General features: G+C 42.9%; 1 protein-coding gene and 1 non-coding gene across 8 annotated transcripts in view; one reads left to right on the top strand and one right to left on the bottom strand.

The window, feature by feature from the left end:
• Positions 1 to 20,495, top strand: part of sptbn4a (spectrin, beta, non-erythrocytic 4a) — a 62,025-nt gene that overhangs the window by 19,852 nt on the left and 21,678 nt on the right. For 5 of the 7 annotated variants that reach the window (XM_061803366.1, XM_061803367.1, XM_061803368.1 and 2 more), the window contains 8 exons: positions 12,064 to 12,327; positions 16,273 to 16,506; positions 16,587 to 16,676; positions 16,761 to 17,039; positions 17,117 to 17,247; positions 17,972 to 18,176; positions 19,889 to 20,134; positions 20,243 to 20,377. In XM_061803366.1, coding sequence (XP_061659350.1) covers positions 12,064 to 12,327; positions 16,273 to 16,506; positions 16,587 to 16,676; positions 16,761 to 17,039; positions 17,117 to 17,247; positions 17,972 to 18,176; positions 19,889 to 20,134; positions 20,243 to 20,377 — 1,584 coding nt within the window. Of the gene's footprint in view, positions 1 to 12,063; positions 12,328 to 13,178; positions 13,327 to 13,441; positions 13,716 to 16,272; positions 16,507 to 16,586; positions 16,677 to 16,760; positions 17,040 to 17,116; positions 17,248 to 17,971; positions 18,177 to 19,888; positions 20,135 to 20,242; positions 20,378 to 20,495 lie in introns of those variants that run through there. The other 2 variants (XM_061803370.1, XM_061803372.1) reach the window with 2 other exon arrangements.
• trnat-ggu (transfer RNA threonine (anticodon GGU)) lies at positions 6,830 to 6,902 on the bottom strand. The gene has a single exon. It is a non-coding gene; the product is annotated as a tRNA-Thr (tRNA).

Genomic DNA, 20,495 nt, shown 5'->3' with positions numbered 1-20,495 from the left:
TTTGGAACACTCACATTAGTAAATGTTATATAACTACTGAGTCTAGAAATACAATGTACATTATTTCATGGTGCCTCTTCACATCGGGATGAGAAAGCAAACTCTTTTGTTTTTTTAATATTTGGCATTATGATAGCACACTCATCAAAACAAATCTGTTTTGGCTTCATTTTAGTATGTATTGGGCAGCACAGTGGCGCAGCTGTAAAGCATTGCCCTCAGAGTTCTGAGGTCTGGGGTTCAATCCCGGCCTCGCCCGTGTGAAGTTTGTATGGTCTTCCCTTGCCTGCGTGGGTTTCCTCCGGGCACTCAAGTTTCCTCCCACATCCCAAAAAAATGCAATATTAATTGGACACTTTGAATTGCCCCTAGGTGTGATTGTGAGTGCAGTTGTTTGTCTCAATGTGCCCTGCAATTGGGTGGCTGGCAACCAGTTCAGGGTGTACCCGGCCTCCTGCCCGTTGACACCTGGGATAGGCTCCAGCACTCTCGCAACCCTTGTGAGGATAAGCTTCTAAGAAAATAGATAGATGGATGATAGTATGTATGGTTAAATATAAATCGAATGCAGTTCCAATCATAAAGATAACATATGCCAGGGCCTCTGTGAGGTACCAAATCTATGTTGCCTATGATGAAAACAACTTCAACAACATTTGTCTAGACCAGGGATCAGGAACCTATGGCTCGCGAGCCTTACCTGGCTCTTGTGGTGGTTGCATATGGCTCGTGGAGCCCTCATAACAACATATTGTTCGTGTGATTTCTGCCATGCAGAGAATGTTTGTCCTAGTGGGTTTGCCGTGGTTTAGTGTGGCAGTCGATGTCCACAGGTGCAGAAGGGTCTAACGCTGATCGTCTCGGAACATTTAATTATGGAAACACTTTTGACAAAGGTCGCTCAAAGATAAAAAAACATGAGGAGTACCGAAATTTTCAACAAGAATGGACAGTCTTCGTGGAGAGGGAGGGTTCTGCTCTGTGTCTAAATTCACAGATGGGGAGTATGCTAAAGCATTCGTACTTGGATGTTGCCAGTAAACATTTTGCCAAATTCATACAAAGACAAGAAAATCAAACGGGTTTTTCGGCAAGAACTGTTCACCATCGTACCATCATGATGGCAAATCCAATTGAATTACGTTCACGATGAACGGATAGAAGTCTCAGCGTCTGCGTGAAGCTTAATCTGACGACGAACGAAACAGACTTCAAAGCCATCAGCGAAACCATGCAGCACCCAAATGTCGCAATAATGCGACGAAGTACTTTTGTCGTCATTGATGAGCGACAGTGTAACAATGTTATTTAAAATAATTCAGACACTTCTTGTTCTCTAAAAGTTTTGGTCCTACATAAATGCGCAAATACACCTGTACTCTTGAAATTTTATCATTTTAAAATACGCATACGTGCCCCTCAAATCACAGTGACTGCTACAGTGTACCTTTTTTTTTCCTTCCAAAGTAGTGACTACCACATAATCTCTGACTTGTGATGTCCTCTTTATTGGCAAATCATCGCCACAGCATTGCATCGCCAGATTGTTGTGAGCAGTATTTGGCAATCACAGTTGCCATTCAAACGATTCAATGGCATTAAATACTGTGCCAAAATGCTGTACACATTTCTGATCAGTGTTACTTTTTTGGACAGTAATTAGAAGTAAAAAGAAAACGAGAAAATATGGATTGTGTCTGTGGTTTTCTGCTTTCATTCAGAAGAACATTTGTGTGGTAATGTTGGAGGATCCGTTGTCGTTCATCATAAAGGTTGCTCTGAGAAAGCCCTTGAGTTATTTTCCATTAAACAGGAGAGATTGTTTATGCTGTGAGTTTGAGCCATGCTGGGGAAAAAAAAGACCTTCTCAAAACTAATCTCACAAAGATGGATTATTTAAGAGATGCATACTTACAAACTCAATTCCAATGAAGTTGGGACCTTGTGTTAAATACATTCATTTGCAAATCATGTTCAACCTGCAATATGTTGAATTGAATAGACTACAAAGATTGATGGGAGCATGGACAAGGACAAGAGATTTAATCTTCAAACTGATGACCTTTATTGTTTTTAGCGAATAATCATCAACTTGGAAATTTAAGGCTGCAACACGTTCAAAAAAAAAAAGATGGTGGCAAAAAAGATAGAAAGTTGAGGAATGCTCATCAAATACCTGTTTGGAACATCCCACAGGTGAACCGTTTAATTGGGAACGGGTGGGTTCCATGATTGAATATTAATTGAGCTTCCCTGAATTACTCAGTCATTCACAAGTAAAGATGGGGCGAGGTCCACCTCTTTGCAAACAAGTGCGTTACAAAATAGTCGAACAGTTTAAGGAGAATGATCCTTAATGTACAATTGCAAGGAATTTTGTGATTTAATCATCTACGGTCCATAATATCGTCAAAATGTTCAGAGAATTTGGAGAAATAATGTAAGCAACGAGGGTGAAAACCAACATTAATTATTAATTAATCAATATGCCCGTGACCTCCAATCTCTCGGGCAGGACTGCATCAAAAACTGACATCAATGTGTAAAGTATATCGCCACATGGGCTCAGGAACACTTCAGAAAACCAGAGTCGGTAAATACATCGAGGCCTTACTTCCATAAGTGCAATTGAAAAGCCAATTGTCAACAACACACAGAAATGCTGCCGGATTCTCTAGTCCCTAGCTCATTAAAGATGGACTGATCCAAAGTGGAAAAGTGTTCTGTGGTCTGATGAGTCCTCATTTCGAATTGTTTTTGGAAATTGTGAACGTCGTGTTCTCTGGGCCAAAGTGGAAAAGAACCATCCGGACGGTTATGGACACAAAGTTCAAAAGCGAGGATCTGTGATGGTATAGGGTTGTTTTAATGCCAATGGCATGGGTAACTTACACATCTGTGAAGGCACCATTAACGCTGAAACGTATGCACAGGTTTTGGAGAAACATACGCTGCCATCTAAGCAATATCTTTTTCTTGAACACCCTTGCTTATTTCAGGAAGACAATCCCAAACCACATTCTACCCATGTTACAACAGAGAGGCTTCATAGCAAAAGAGTGCAGGTACTAGACTGGTCTTCCTGCAGTCCAGACCTGTCTCTCATTGAAAATATGACAATGGAGACCCCAGACTTTTGACCATCTGATTCTGATTCTGATCAACCAAGAATTCGAAAGAATTTCACCTCCAAAGGTCCAACATCGAGTGTCCTCAGGTCCCAAACGTTGTTCGAATATTCTGAAAAGAAAAGGTGATGAAACACAGTGCTAAATATGACCTGGGCTCAGCTTTATCGGAACATTTATTACTTTGAACATTAAATATATATTTTTTTAGTGTATTCAATTAAATATAGGTTGAGCTTGATTTGCAAATCATTGTATTCTGTATTTATTTTTGTTCAACATAATGTCCTAACTTCATTGGAATTTCATTTCATTGTATGTATGGATCTCTTGAATAAACATCCAACCATGCATTTTCTGAGCTGCTCATGCTCACAAGGGTCGCGGGAGTCCTGGAGCCTATCCCAGCTGTCAACGGGCAGGAGGCATGATATACCCTGAAGTGGTTTCCAGCCAATCGCAGGGCACATCGAGACAAACAGCCGCACTCACAATCACACCTAGGGGCAATTTAGAGTGTCCAATTAATGTTGCATGTTTTTGGAATGTGGGGGGGGACCAGAGTGCCCGGAAAAAAACCCAGGCAGGCAAGGGAAAAACATGCAAACTCCACACAGGGAGGGCTCCGATTGAACCCGGGTCCTCAGAACTGTGAGGCCAACGCTTTTTAGCTGCCCCACCATGCCGCCCTTAAAGAAATAATCTTTGTGAATTGGGTTTATATATAGATTTTCTATATCGTGGTCCGCATTGGACGGATCTGAGCTAGATCCACTAACTCTGTAGGCAAGATGACCTTGGATTGCTCAACAATCAATCCCAGAGCACATTTGACACTGTTGCTGGCAATTTTACACCAATGAGCAATATTAAGGCTTCTATTAACCGCCCAAATTTTTATTAGGGAAAGGTGGGAGCCAGACTACCTAGAGAAAATCCGCAGATAGATGCAAACTACACAGAAAGGCTAAAAATGAGATTCAAACCCATAATCTCTGACAAATTGGATTGGCAGTAAGAGTTTGCATGTATTAGCTGTGCTTATACGGGTTTTCCCCAGATACTTTAGCTTCCTCTCAAATCCTCCAAACATGTTCGGTAAATTGAAGACTCTACATTGTTGTCTTGTGTGACGCTCAGTGTGAATTGTTGTGTTTGGGTATATGTCCCCTGCAACTGTCTGCCAACGGGTTCAAGGTGTAGCCCGCCTCTCACCCAAAGTCAGTTGGGAAAGGTTCCATGCAGCTCATCTGCAGAAAGGTCAATAGCTCCAGGACAGCTCATGTACAGTGTATGAAAAGTACGGTGGATACATCTCTGTTACAGTCTGAGCACTGACGGATGACCCTGTGCCAGGAATTACCTCTGCCAGAGACGTCGATAGTTTGTAAATAAACAAACGTAGCCATCCCTTACTAATAGACTCAGTTCAATATTTGCATATGGAATACGTATATCTCAATCCTTCTTTATTTATACACAGATGGAACAGTTACATTTATGGACAAATACAGTGTAGTACTAAGCATAAGGCAGCTTTTAGGGATTTTTGTGATAGAATTTTAGAATACCTACAAAAACCAGTCAGGGGCATTGTAGTAGTTCATTCATCTGGTCATCAATTCGATGGTTACTTCCCTTTGCCTTGAACAATGACAATAATTTCTACATGCGCACCTTTCAGACTCAGAATCCTTTATTAATCCCAGAGGGAAATTTGTGTTATTGTTTATTTTTATTCCAATGTTCACCAAAAAGGAATAAATTCACAACTACGAGTAGAACGTTGATGGGTGAATTGGTGAGTTGCAAAGGATAATCCGTTTTTAGATGCTGAATATAATTTAAATTGTAAATTAGTTTCATTACTCTGCAGTGTAATCCAGCGTATCTTTAATTGTAATCTATTTGTTGTCTGCAATTGCCTTGTGGCACGTACAGGGTGTGCCTCACCTGTCTCGCAACGCCAGCTGAGATAGGCTCCATCTCACTTGCCACCCCAAGGAGGATAAGTATTATGAAACATTTGATAATTATTTACGGCATCATTTTGTCATCCAATACCAATTCCTGATACTTAAAATGTGATATCAATCTCAATACGAACTGATTACTGGTCATAATGTGTGAGATTGAATGAGGCTGGCTGTAAACCACACAACGCTTGTGAAAGAGTATAGTAGGGTTGTCATAACTGGCAGGGCTTACGGCCACGCTACCCTGAGAACGTCAGATCTCGGAAGCTAAGCGTGTTTGGCCCTGGTTAGTGCTTGTTAGGGAGACCACCTGGGAACACCAGGTGCTGTGAGCTTCTCTCCTCGGCTCAAATGCAGAGGGGTTGTGTCGGGAAAGGCATCCGGCGTAAAACCTTGCCAAAGAAATATATGCGTTCATTTGAAATGACACGCTGTGGTGACCCCTGACGGGACAAGCCGAAAGGAAAAGAAGAAGAAGAAGTCACGTAACGGACAGGAGTAATTAGCAGGTCTGTATTAACGATCTGGGTTTTGGACTCCATTGGAACATCTCGATGTGGAATTTGCAAATTCTTTTCAAGCTTTCACGGGGTTTATCTTCATATTCATGCTTCTTTGACAGATGACTCTAAATTGGTGACAGGAGCGTTAGTAGTTGTCTATATGTGGCCGTTCTGGGGGCTGACATTCAGCGTGTACCCTATTTCTCACCCGTAGCCAGCTGAGATAGGCTCAAGTTATGTGTGATCCTAATGAGGACATGTGTTATGCATGGAAGTTTTTTTTTCCCGGGTCTCAACTAGACTGTCCTGTATCCGCACACAGACAGGAGGTGAAAGAAATGCCAAAAGAAGTGCAAAGTCTGCCCTTCTTCCCAAAGTCAGATGGATTGGGCTCGAGCTCACTCATGACCCAGAACACCATAAGCGGTTGAAAATAGATAGATGATAGCTAGATTACAATACTGATATATAGTTAATATTGGACAATATGCAATGAAATCTTATGAGATGCTGGTTAACCTAAAATTTCTTGACCAGTTTTCCCGTAAAGGAAATTATATATATATATTTATTTATCTTGATTTTGAGATTTTCAGGGTCAAGTTGTCAAGATCATAAAACATTTATCAACTCAACACAGCCAAGAAAGGCATGGCCTGGCCACTGCGCTGAACAGTTTCATCTATGACACCTGTCGTCGGTTACAGCTGTTTCACATTGAGGCACTGTGATGACACCGTGTATTTAAGTTGGAGTTTTGTCGCTGGCATTTGCCAGTTCGTTGAGTATGCTTTCCCGCATCCAGGGTTACTCCTCCACTGTGCCATTATAGTCCAGTCACGGTTTTGTTATGCTCTTTAGTTGACTCATAGTTATCGGACATTTTTTCTTGGATCCTGCCTTCTCTGACTGTGTTGTCATTCCCAACTTTGGTTTATAATGAAATCCATTGAACATCATGTCCTCCTCTCGGAGTCCTGCATTTGGGTCCGCCCCTGCACCGTTGGTTCGTGATAGAACAAACTGACCAGAATAAGACCCAGCATGGCACGTCAACGTGGACGCTGCCTGCCTGAGGATCATCAATCTCCTGGTGTGTGTTTCTTTCGGCTTGTCCCTTTCGGGGTCGCCACAGCGTGTCATCTCAGATGAACGCATATATATGTTTGGCACAATTTTTACGCCGGATGCCCTTCCTGACGCAACCCTTCTCAGGGAGTGGAGGCCCCAGTGGGATACGAACCCACAACCTCTGGTTTACCAAACCAGTGCTCTAACCACTGAGCTACGGGGCCTCGATCATCCATCTCCACTCCATGTATTATCCTGCATCATATGCACCCGTGTGAAGTCGTGAGCTGCATAAGGACACCTGTCCACCTCATACAATCAGTAAGACTCCAACTTGTAACATGGCCAAGACCAAAGAGATGTCCAATGACACCAGAGACAAAATTGTACAACTCCACACGGCTGAAAGGGGCTCTGGAGAAATTGCCAAGCAGCTTGGTGGGAAAAAAAGTCCACTGTTGGAGCAATCATTAGAAAATGGAAGAAGCTAAACATGACGATCAATCTCAATCGGAGTGGAGCCCCTTGCGAGATATCACCTCGTGGGGTCTCAGTGATCCTTAGAAAGGTGAGGAATCAGACCAGAACTACACGACAGGACTTGGTCAATGACCTGAAAAGAGCTGGGACCACCGTTTCCAAGGTGACTGTTGGTAATACACTCAGACGTCATAGTTTGAAATCATGCATGGTACGGAAGGTTCCCCTGCTTAAACCAGCACATGTCAAGGCCAGTCTGAAGTTTGCCAATGACCATTTGGATGATACAGAGGAGTCATGAGATAAAGCTTTGTGGTCAGATGAGACCAAAATGGAACATTTTTGGTCATAATTCACTCATCGTGTTTCGAGGAAGACGAATGATGAGTTCCATTCCAAGAACACCATCCCTACTGTGAAACATGGGTGTGGTAGCATCATACTTTGGGGGTGTTTTTCTGCCCATGGGACAGGACGACTGCACTGTATTAAGCAGAGGATCACCGCGGCCATGTAATGTGAGATTTTTGGGAACAACCTCTTTCCCTCAGTCAGAGCATTGAAGAATGGTCGTGGTTGGGTCTTTCAACAAGACAATGACCCGAAGCACACGGCCAGGAAAGCCAAGGAGTGGCTCCGTGAGAAGTATATCAAGGTTCTGGTGTGGCCTAGCCAGTCTTCAGACCTAAACCCAATACAAAATCCTTGGAGGAAGCTGAAACTCCATGTTTCTCAGCGAAATCCCAGAAACCTGTCTGATCTAGAGAAGATCTCTGTGGAAGAGTGGGCCAATATCACTCCTGAAGTGTGTCCAAACCTGGTGAACAACTCCAGGAAACATTTGTCCTCTGTAATTGCAAACAAAGACTACTGTACCAAATATTAACATTGGTTTTCTTAGGTCTTTAGATTATCTCTCTCACAAGTGCACATGCACCTATGATGAAAATTTCAGACCCCTCCATGATTTCTAAGTGGGAGAACTTGCAATATAGCAGGGTGTTCAAATACTTCTTTTCTTCACTGTAAATTAGCTTAGCTTTGCTTTTGACGTTATTTAAACTCCTAAAATGCCTCTTTGGCTTCACCGTAATTAGACAATTATCAGTTTGTTTTGTTGAAGGAAAGTGTGGAATAAAAGAGAAATGCGCAGAGTTTGTGCCATGGTGTTACTTTTTTGTCTTCAGTAGGTGTAAATACTTTTGTCAACAAAAAACAAGCTCTTACATAACCCCGACTGTAGTGCTGCATCAGCATCACAGGAAAGCCTTGAGAATTTCGTCCAGCATCACACTGCCATGTGGGTGCCATTCCAACATATATACTTTGAAGAAGAAATACCTGCAGATGCTAACTGGATCAAATTTTGCAGCACGGCACACCCGCAGCCTGGTTCCTGTTCCACAAATGTTTAGTTCGCATGGATCCCTTCCTCTTCTACTTTGCCTCTCCTCCTCTTTGCTTCCCTCTCCACCACCCCCTCTCTGGTTTCATCTCCTTTTGCTTCTCTGTGTCAGTAAAGCCGCAAGAGGTGGGAGACCACTTTTTGCTGGCTCTGCATTACGAGATGGAGAACGAGGCTGAGGGTCGTGAGAGAGACTGAGCACAAGCAATGAGGCTGTGCCAAGAGGAAGAATGGAGCACTGCATTATGCGAGCAATAGACAATGTAACAATGTTGTAGTCCAACTCCACAGGAGAATTATAGGAGAGTGTCCGGGCTTTAATTCTCTAATATAGAGAATGTTAAGGTTATTGCCATATTTCACATTTCAGGAATTTTTAGATTCTTCTTAAAATCCCTCAAATTGCCATTTAAGGGATTTACAGGTTTATCTAAAGTGTGTGTTTCTTTCAGCTTGTCCCTTTCAGGGTCGCCGCAGCGTGTCATCTCAGATGAACGCATATATGTGTTTGGCACAATTTTTTTTTTTTTTTTTTTTTTTTTACACCGGATGCCCTTCCTGACGCAACCCTTCTCAGGGAGTGGAGGCCCCCAGTGGGATACGAACCCACAACCCCTGGTTTACCAAACCACTGCTATAATCACTGAGCTACAGGGCCTCACAGGTTTGTCTAAAGTAAGGGACTAAAATATAACAATAAAACATCTCAATATTTGTCTTCCCTAAAATGATTTCCATGAATCTCAAGTTCCATGAGGCCCCACCCCCTATATACAGTACGTGAACACAATGGATTCCTCCATCGTGTCATTGACGTTTAAAATCACGCATGCTACAGCGGGAATATTGAAGTTTCCTGTTAAAAACTGCAGAAGTTCATACCTGTACTAGAATATACCAACCCGACTGATACAAAAGAAAATGTCATTAGTTTCTTTTGGCTTGTCCCTTTCGGGGTCGCCACAGCGTGTCATCTCAGATGAACGCACATATGTTTGGCACAATTTTTACGCCGGATGCCCTTCCTGACGCAACCCTTCTCAGGGAGTGGAGGCCCCAGTGGGATACGAACCCACAACCTCTGGTTTACCAAACCAGTGCTCTAACCACATTCTCTTAATTCAGAATCTCTCACCAAAAAAAAAAAAAAAAAAAGAAGGAAGGAAGCAAGAGCAAGGAAATGTACAGGTACAGGACATAATAGACGTGTAATAGACCAGTAACATCCACGATTTTTAGGTCAGCCGGAGGCCAAATTTTGCTCTATTCCCTGCTTTTATTTTTTGCAAGGAGGAAGTTGGTGCTTTTTATCCCATTTTATTTCTGGCTACAGAACTCATCTCACCTACTCATCTCGCTGTCTGACATTCACCGTCTAACACCCAGCCAATCCAGTTACGCTTTCTTTGTCACGTGACGTCACATACTAAGAAAGTGTAACTGGATTGTCTGGGTGTTGGGTTCTGACTTGTAGTAACCCTGCCTTCTTAACCCAGCCAATCCAGTTACCCTTTCTTAGTATAAGGATGTCATGTGACTAAGAAAGGGTAACTGGATTGGCTGGGTATAAGATGGTGAATTTCAGACAGCGAATTGTAGCCAGTTGAATCTCAATAGACTGAAAATATTGCATTTGAATTTTAAAGGTCCACTGTCATGAAGTGCATTATTTTTAGTATGTTATTAATGAAAAAATGGCAGCTGGTATGGACCCATCCGTTTTCTCACCACAAAACATGAGTTTGAAGTGTATGGCTTTTTTTAACTCTCGCCATCAAAATCCTGTCGAGGGATTTGTTTTCGAGGCGGAGCAGGATGTAACATACAGGGCAGTAGTGCACTCAAGCAGTCTCGTCTGTTTATACTAGTTTTACCCGCTGGAAGGTAGCTCGTTGTTCCTTTCTGTTAGCCAAAATGCCGGTTCGTTGTATTGCTGGATATTGCTCGAACACTCGGGAGGGTGGATTCCCTCTTCATACTTTTGCAAAAGACCCGGTTCGTTGTGAAAAATGGATTGTACAGGTCCAAAGGACAAGAGCTTCGTGGGTTCCAAATGATAGGTAGGTGTGTAAACAGCTACAAAAAAAAAAAAAACATTACCTGTGGGGGGGGGGGGGCGTAATCCATAAATCATGTGTGCTAAATGTGTCGATGTGCGCATCAGAAGGCTTCCGTGCAGCACCCGCTGAAGGACGGCCTCCGCAGGCCTTGTGGATCGCCACTGGTCTTGTGGATCGCCGCTGACCTTGTCAACATGGCTTTGGCCAGGGTGGCTTGTCGCGGCGCCAAGCCGCGGTGGCTCATCTCCGCCGCGGAGGTGGATCGAACTGCCAGGCGGTTTAGCCGTGGCGTCGAAGTTGTTTTTTATCACTGCCGCGCGGGAGTGGATCAAACGGGGAGGTGGTTTGGCTGCGGCGTCATCGTCGGTCACGGGCGGAGTTGTTTTTATCAACACCGTGCGGTGGTGGATCAAACGGGGAGGCGGTTTGGCCCCGGCATCGTCATAGTTCACGGGTGGCGTTGTATTTTTTACCGCCATGCGGAGGTGGATCGGACGGGAAGGCGGTTTGGTCGGGGCGTCGTCCTCGGTCGCAGGCGGCATTGTTTTTATCACCGTCGGACGGAGGTGGATCGGGTGGTGAGGTGGTTTGGCTGCATGCGGTTTAGCCATGATCCGCATATCATCTAAATACGTCTCAAATCAAAAGGGTAATAATGCCCTGGTCTCTTCACTCAGTTGTGAGATGTTCTCTTCTTTGAAAAGAGTTTCCATGTCAGAAGGGGTGTGTTCGTTTCCTATAGTAGGTGGCACAGCGTGTTTTCAATGGCGAATGTCCCGGTGTGACGTCATGGACAGAAGATGGAGCCAATATGACAACCACTTGGACGTCGAATGACACTTCCGCAACTTTGCGCATGGATGACGCGCTCTCCGCTCATATTTATTTTTTTATATACCTGTAGATATTAAAGTGAATATTATATGTGTTCCAATATCAATTTTAGAATGTTCATAAGGATGATACATGACCTTTAAAGGTTGATATATATTTTTTTAATATGGCAAATTTGTTAACATTGAAAAATCAAGCTGAAATACAGCTATTAGAAATATGATCACTTTGAAATGATGTGAATTTTACATGAAGATTTCAATGGCATTTTTAATTCTAATCCTGGTGGCACATATTTACTTCCATAACATTGTAGACATTGAAAATGGTTTGTAGTTGTCTCCAGCTGGAGTGTTTTTCATCTTCTCCATATCAGCTACTGAGAGAGGCAGCGGTTCATTCACTAAGTCCCTTGAAGCTACATGTGACATTAATGCCATGTACAAGGGAGAAACTGAGTCGTTCAGCAAAGAAATACGACTCACATATAAAGCACATTTTAAACGTTAATAAGGCTAGCACTGTTATCACAGATAAAATGATTTGGATCGATCTCTGTGGCCATGCATTTTGGCCCCTATCACTGTTTGTGTTTTCATTCCTTAGGAAGGCCAGGGGCTAATCCAGGAGAAGCCAGAGCTCCGCACAGTTGTGCAGCAGAAGCTCGAAGAGATCAGAGAGTGCTGGTCTGATTTGGAGACTACAACCAAGGCCAAAGCTCGCCAGCTCTTTGAGAACAACAAGCCGGAGCCGGCGGTAAAGAGCTACTCGGACCTTGACAACCAGCTCTCCCACTTGGAGCGGCAGCCCCCCCAACTGGAGCAGGCACATCATCTGCCCACATTCAATGAGCAGCTACAGAAATTCCAGGCAAGAATAAAGGAATATATGGCCTGCATTGAATAGAACAAAAATATTATTGCACCACGTTCCAAATGATTATGCAAATTATGTCTTCTCTGATTATCAGAAATAGTCAATAGAAATGACAGCATCATTTTCAAGTCATCAACCGTTCAAGTATAATTAGATTGTTTTTCGATCAAATCTACTAATGATAGCTGTATATAGATGTTTTTAATAAACACAATTTGAAACGCACCGGTCCAAAGCACTACGCACAGCAAAGTGTCATGGAGGGCAGTGCCATAAGAGCAGATCCTCAAAAGAGACTCGAGAGCCAAGGTCCAAAAAATTAATTTTCATTCAGCGAAAAGGGCATGTGCGGCAAAAAGAACTCACCACCAGAGAGCATCGAAAAAAAGATAACATAGGGAGACACGACAAAAATCCCACGTGGTAAACAAATCCCTGTGGGGTAACTAAATTCAAACAGAAGACAAACTTCGGCTATGAACAACGATGAATTCATATTCCGATGCATGCCTAAATAGGCTGATAATTACAAATTGCGACAGGTGCGTCACCGATGTCAATGCCCACTGTCACTCACTCAGACACTGCAACACAAAGAAAAACATTCGAAGAGCAGCGCCATGACACAAAGTTTTAGGGTTAAAATAGTTATTCATTCAGTTTGCGACATGAGGACCACGGATTTACTAAAATCAAAAAAGCTTGAAGTCAAAACATTTAAACAGATGAAATTATATTTTAACACGCGGTATCTTATTTGATAGCAGCTTCACAGTTTGTTTATCCATTGAACATGTGATATTTTGGAGCCTACCTGCTTGAATTTCTTTGCAGGATGTCAGAATAGCATTCCAGAGCTGCTGTTTTGATGTGAACCGCCTTCCACCCTGATGCACCAAAGGTTCTTCATAGGGCTGAGGTCAGAGGAGGATGTGGACCACACAATTAGTTTCTCTCCTTTTATCCCCACCCATAGCAGCCACTAATGCCGAGGTATTCCTTGCGACATGAGTTGGTACATTGTAACGAATGAAGATGATTTTGTATAAGGAAGCATTTTTTGACTTTATGTACTATGAAGTCAAAGTGACCATTTTCACACCATTAGGGACCTACAAGGCGCCAACAAGCTCTCACCACATAATAGACTCTACCACCTCCTTGGTGGCTGTTCACCAACTATTGGCAACAGCATGCAAATAAACCATCTAGGTTTGCACTGCACTGATCAGTGAACAATCATGCTGCAGGGAATACTTTTGCGTCACTGGCTGCTGTCCACATAAACGGGAGGAAAGCTCATGGTGTGGCCCCATCCTTCTTTGACAACATCCCAATTGATAACCTACCGAGCATCCTGAAGTAAAAGATCTATCAAGCTGGTAGGTAGTTTGCATCCAAACAGCGACTCTGGGAGACTATTCTGAAATCCAGTAAAGAAATAAAGCATAAAGTCATTTTAAAAAGTCATAATTGTGAAAATACTGTCATATGTCCGAACCCAATTCCAATAAAGTTGCGACGTTGTATTAAACAGAATACAATGATTTGCAATTCATGTTCAACCTATAATTAATTGTATACGCTACAAAGATCAACTTTATGGCTGTAACACGTCCCATAAAAAGCTGGGACATGTTCATGTTTAGCGCTGTGTCACATCACCTTTTCATTAAAGAACATTTGATAAACTTTTGGGTATTGAAGAGACTAATTGTTGGAGCTTTGAAGGTGGAATTCTTTCCCATTCTTGCTTCATGTATAGCTTCAGCTGTCCAACAGTCCGGTGTCTCCGTTGTCTCATTTTATGACTCATAATTTTCAATGGGAGAGAGGTCAAGGTTGCAGGCAATCCACTTAAGCACCCACACTCTTTTACTACAAAGCCACACTCTTGTAACACTTCCAGAGTGTGGTTTGGTGTTGTCTTGCTGAAATAAGCAGGGACGTCCGTAAAAAAAGATGCTTGGATGGCAGCATATGTTTCTCCAAAACATGTATGTACCTTTCAGCATTAGTGGTGCCTTCACAGATGTGGATGTTACCCATGCCATTGGCACTAAAACAACCCTATACCCTCACAGATGCTAGCTTTTGAAATTTGTGTCCATAACCGTCCAGATGGTTCTTTTCCTCTTTGGCTCGGAGACCGGGACGTCCAAGAAAATTGCCCAAAAAATTTGAAATGTGGACTTATCGGACCACAGAAACAGATTAAGAGAGTTATTGTCATTACAACAAAAAAAATAAGGTGCACACCATTTTGCACAATAATTATTAATAATTATATAAAATTGTAATAGTAAAGATTAAGAAACGTGGAAAAAAACATGCTCAAGGTCAAAAAATAAAAGTGAAATAAATGGGCACATTACAGAAACACATATTGAGCAGCTATTCACATCAGGTGCATCTGAAATTGAATATCGCACATGGTGAGTTACTGCAGGATAGAATCGGAATCAGCTTTATTGGGCAAGTGTGTAAAAACACACGAGAATTTTTTCTCCGGCAGTCGGACATTCAAAAAGAAGAACAACAAAACAACAAGAACAAAGAACAAGATGTTTCTGTTTCTTGTGCAAAATGTAAAATCTTCTTCATTGAATAGTGGAGTGGTTGCACTGGTATATTTCACATATTACCTGGAGTGATTGTTTAGGGCTCTAACAGCAGTTGGAAAAAAGCTGTTTTCACTCTTTTTGTCCCGGTTTTCATGGTCCTGTACCGTCAGCTCAATGGCAGTAGGTAGGAGTCCTTTGGGATAGCACTGGCCCTCCTGAGGGGTTAAGAACGCTGAAGGTCCTCCTCCAATTTTCCACTTCGAATCAGTCCACCTTAGACAATCCCAGAGAGAAGCTGGCGGCATTTCAGGGTGTTTTTGATAAATGGCTTTTGCTTTGCATAATAGAGTTTTAAGTTCCATTTGTGGATTTAGAACTGTACCATATTAACTGACATTGGTTTTCTTAAGTGTTCCTGAGCCCAAGTGCTGATGCCCTTTTCACATTGACGTCAGCCTTTGATGCAGTTCATCATTCATGTTGATTTACGGACTTGCCGCTTACATACAATGATTTTTTTTCCCTGAACCTTTTGATGATATTAAGGACCGTAAATGATGAAATCCCTAAATTCCTTGTCACTGTAGGCTGAGGAACATTGTCCTTAAGCTGTTTGACTCATTTCTCACGGACTTACTGTATACTCACAAAGAGGTGAACCTCGCCCCATCTTTGCTTGCGAATGGGTTAGGGAAGTTATTCAGGGAAGCTGCTTTTATACCCGATCATGGCACCCACCTGTAACCTGGCCACTCGTAGGATGTTTCAAACAGGCGTTTGATGAGCATTCCTTGCCTTTCTCTGTTTTTTGCCACCTGTTGCAGATTTTTTTTGAAATGTGTTGCAGCCATAAAATTCCAGGTTAATGGTGAGTTGCAAAAAACAAGTTTACCAGTTTGAACATTCCATTTATTGTTTTTATTCAAATAAATATAAGTTGAACGTGATTTGCAAATCATTGTTTTCTGTTTTTATTCATGTTTTAACAAAACTTCCCAACTTCATTGGAATTGGGTTTGTAATTTGATCTGTTAAGATGTTTGGGATTGAAATAGCCTTTTATTTCATGAAATATGACCTAGTAATTCTGGAAAGTCAACAAATTACTTTTTGAGTTCTTTACAACCTGTATCATGTTTTTATAGTGTGTTGTTTGTAATCATTTGGAAGAGTGCTTTTTTGTGTTGACTCAAAAATTCTGTTGATTGCCCCCCAACCCTTTCAACATCACTCACCCCCACCCACAGTGGCAATTGTTTTTTTTCCAAGTGCAAAAAACGTCAATCCATACTTTTGTATTTGATTTATATACATATGCAACTATTTAGTTGAACAATTACTTTAGCTGCAACCCTACTGTATCCTTTTGGCATAGGCTATGGAGTCTCGGTTTGGGGACATTTACAAGGATGTGGAGGAACTGGGTAGCTTGCAAGGAGGTGGCCTTTCCCAGCGAGGTCTGATGGCAGGTGACAAGGAGGGTGGTGAGCAGTCAGGCTTGGCCGAGACCCGCATCGTTCGCCTCATTGAGCCCCTGAAGGAAAGACGTCGCATCCTGCTGGCTTCCAAAGAGATGCACCAAGTCGCTCAAGATTTGGAAGATGAGATGGTTAGCTCATCATCTTCTCATTTAAAAAAAAAAACCATATGTGCACATGCTCTAATGTTTTACCTTGCTTCCTTTAATAGTTGTGGATTCAAGAAAGGCTTCCCCAGGCATCATGTAAGGAATATGGGAGTAATCTCCAGAGTGTGCAGCAGAATGTAAAAAAAAAATTGGTGGGTATCGTTTCACAAAGGTCAATTCTAAGATAAACTTCCACCCAAACTCTTTTTGAGTGTTATCTGAAATCTGTCTTTCAGACTCTCCAGAGGGAGCTTGCAGGGCGGCGGGCTCGTGTTGAAGAGGTTCTTGACAGGGCGGGGATTATTGCATCGCTGCGTACCCCTGAAGTAGAGTTTGTGCGCGATGGGGCAGGCCATGTGCGGCAGCTGTGGGAGGTGTTGCAGTTGGAGCTAGAAAGGAGATCTGTGATGCTGGATGCAGCACTGCAGGCTCAACAGTATTATAGTGAGGCAACCAAAGTAGAGTCCTGGTTGTCAGGTCAGAAGCTCCAGCAGGCCAATGACGAAAAAGGCACGGTACGGACAACTCTTGGAGTCAGTTCATTTGTAAACCAACTACTCCAGTACACAGACTCACTTATGATCTTTTTCAGGATGAGGCAAGCACCCTACAACTGCTGAAGACTCACCTAGCTTTGGAGCAAACTGTGGAAACATATGCTGAGACTGTGGGCATGCTGTCCCAACAATGCCAGCAGCTGCTAGAGCTCGGACACCCAGAGAGGTGTGACATGACTCATCATTTCACTTTCCTTTCACCTATCAAGCTCAGGCCATAGCTTTTATTTTATTTTTTTTAATAGAATGGTATAAGACTCCAGAATTGCAGTCAAGATTTTCTGTGTGAAATACAGCTCTGTTGACTGGTGCCATGTTTCATTGTACTACAGTTTCGTATGATGACAATAAATGGCATTCATTCATCAAATGACCAAAATGAATTTGAGATGGAGGTGGTAGTCATGTGGCTCAAAGGGCAGTGCTATGGGGAGAGTTTCACAGTCTTGAATTCAGTCCCCCTCAAAGTCCAGTGGTCCTGCCTTTGAATCTTGGCTCTGGCCTTCCAGGATACTGTATTGTACAATTTTGTCAGAATACTGTGAACAGTCATTGTTCAAGTAAGAAAGAAAATATAATTTTCTGATTAAATCAGGGGGGTCTATTCCTGGCCTCATCATTTCAAACTTCAAACTTTGCTGAATAAGGATGAGCAAATTAGTAAATTTTTCATATCCCTCAATTTAAGAAGAAGTATAGATGAATTTATAGAACACGAGGTTTTACAGTGATGAAGAAAAAGTGCAGTACGCTATATTACATATACAACATCCTGAACAATTGCTGGATACCTTCTAGAGCACTTGTGGTCATATGCAACCAAGCACTTCGAATTGTATTACCTGATGATAAGTGATTTTGTGATCTGGTATTGTTGTGTTTTTCCTCAGTGAGCAAATCACCAAGCAGCAGTCCCACATAGACAGACTGTATGTGTCCCTGAAAGACATGGTGGAGCACAGAAAGATCAAGCTAGAGCAGCAGTACTGGCTTTATCAGCTCAATAAAGACGTAGAGGAGTTAGAGAAATGGATCACTGAACGAGAGACTGTGGCAAGTTCTACTGATCTTGGCCAAGACCTGGAGCATGTTACGGTGAGAAATCAGATCACTGCGGTTTTACACTTTGGTCCACACAAATTAGAATAATAATTGTTTTATAAATGTGTGGGGAAATTATAATGTTCCCACAACCTCAGGAATGTTCATTTATGATTATTGTAAAGTTATAGTATATGCCAGTGATTCTCAAAGTGTGGTACCCGTACCGCTTCCCTCCAGTAATATGCAAAGTAATCACTGCATAAGTACAGTTCAGTCAACTTACAACTTCAATAGTTTTGCATTGAGGGGGAGAGGTGTAGACCCCAAGAGTCAAGCCAAAGGACATGTGAATACAAAGCACCCATCCTAGCCATCCTATCACTATGGTTACCAGGTCCCCAGTTTGCAACCATTATCCCTGTATCGTGTGTGGTGGGCTGGCGTGCATTAAAATTGGGGGGACTGGTTGATGGGCGAGACGGTCACGGGGCAATGATGACCCACGACCGTCATCCCCATCCAGACCAACCAGCTCCCCAAAGAAGGGGAAAGGCATGGCAGGTCAGAGTGCCTGAACTCCTGGCCAAATGTCTTCCACAGCCCGATGCTGCCCTCCTTCCACTGACAGGTGTGTGATGCAGAAAAACCGTATGACTGGCAAGGTAGAGAAGCTGGGTGACCAGACCGGAGACTAGCACAGATGTGCCACTACCCACCCCAATGTCCACAGCATCATGTCTTTTGCACCCTGAACGAGATGCGAAAGTGCCCAGTGTGCAAAATACGAACAGTGTGAATCATAAAAATGTGATGAGTGTGTGAAGTAAGAGGTTAGACTACTTTGCCCCCCCCCGCCCGACCAGCTTGAAGACCACAGAGAAAAGATGGTTGTAGCTCCTCCCCACCCTAAAGCCAATACCCCTATACCCCACCACCACCGACCTTCCCCCAGCTTCCACAATAGGGCTCCCGAGATGAGCCCGCCCAAGCCAGGAGGTGGCAACACCCTACCGTAGGCCCCAAGTCAGCCAGAGACCCGAGTAAGAAAGGGGCGACAACCATGGTGGAGCGCCCACGGGAAAAGGAAGAGACCAGGATGAGGTTCCTGGAGTGGGGCCACTAGGCACCTCCACAGGAGGCAGGGAACCTAACCCTAACCAGAGCAGGAGCTGGATTCTCCCAAGAGGAGGAAGAGGAAACAGACACAGCATCCCAAGAAGCCCACAGCACATATTACAATTACTGCATAGGAAATACACATTTATAGGAATAAAACCTGTCTAATTTATGTTGATACCTGGGACTTGTACAGTACTGCAGTTTAATATTGGTTATACTGGTGATACTTGGGAGTTCATTTTTTGGGGTTTTTTTTTTTCAAGGTGGCACTGAATGTAAAAACTTTTGACAACCACTAGTAAATCCAGGAAAGTACAGTGCATACGTTTGCATTTTTGCCATGTGTGTGTGTACGTCTGAGATCATTTCAAAACTTGTGCCTTACATAAAGGACGGAAATTCAAATGTGAGCGACAAATGTTTTGCATATGACACAGTGATCATATTCTATTTTAGAGACTGTGATTAGATATGGACATCGTGGCATTGATAAAACAGCAAATCTGATGGCAGAATGAGGCTTTGGTACTTCACTGGATGTGTTAATATTATTAAACAGTATAATAGCCACGTGCTTGTATTGTTCTCAATTGATTTTTCTTGTGCTTGCATTGTTGATCATGTTTTGGAATATTTTTTTCCAGATGCTTCAAGAAAGGTTCACCAAATTTGCCTCAGAAACAAACAACGTTGGCCAGCAGCGGATGGAGCAGGTCAACAGAATGGTGAATGAAATGATCGATTGCGGTCATTCGGATGCAGCCATCATTGCTGAGTGGAAGGATGGACTGAACGAGTCCTGGGCGGATCTCTTGGAGCTGATGGAGACCCGCAGACAGATGCTGGCAGCATCCAACCAGCTCCATAAGTTCTTCACCGACTGCAAAGAGGTGTGTTTCGAGTTAATAACAGCCTGTGTTTCAGGCGTGTCGTTATAAGGTTTGTTTGTCCGGCTGTCTTTAAAGCACTCGTGATGACGACCGCGTCTGGTGTTTTAGGTTTTGGCTCAAATTGCCGGAAAGACGAAGCAGCTGCCAGAGGTGAGGGCATGCCAAGCTAACATCACCAATCCAGCCACCCTGCAGAGACTTATGCACTCTTTTGAGCATGCCCTTCAACTGTTAGTTACACAGGCAAGTGAAATGACCTCTTCTGAAAGCCATCCGTCACATCATTTACTGCTCCTTTTTTTTTCGTTTGGATGTACAGTACTTTTATATGATACAGAATGTATAGTTAATCTATTACATA

Source organism: Syngnathoides biaculeatus, chromosome 18 (genome assembly GCF_019802595.1).
Source record: "Syngnathoides biaculeatus isolate LvHL_M chromosome 18, ASM1980259v1, whole genome shotgun sequence".
Lineage (NCBI taxonomy): Eukaryota > Metazoa > Chordata > Actinopteri > Syngnathiformes > Syngnathidae > Syngnathoides > Syngnathoides biaculeatus.
The sequence above is the reverse complement of the archived record's forward strand: the minus strand, read 5'-3'. Positions and strand labels throughout refer to the sequence as shown.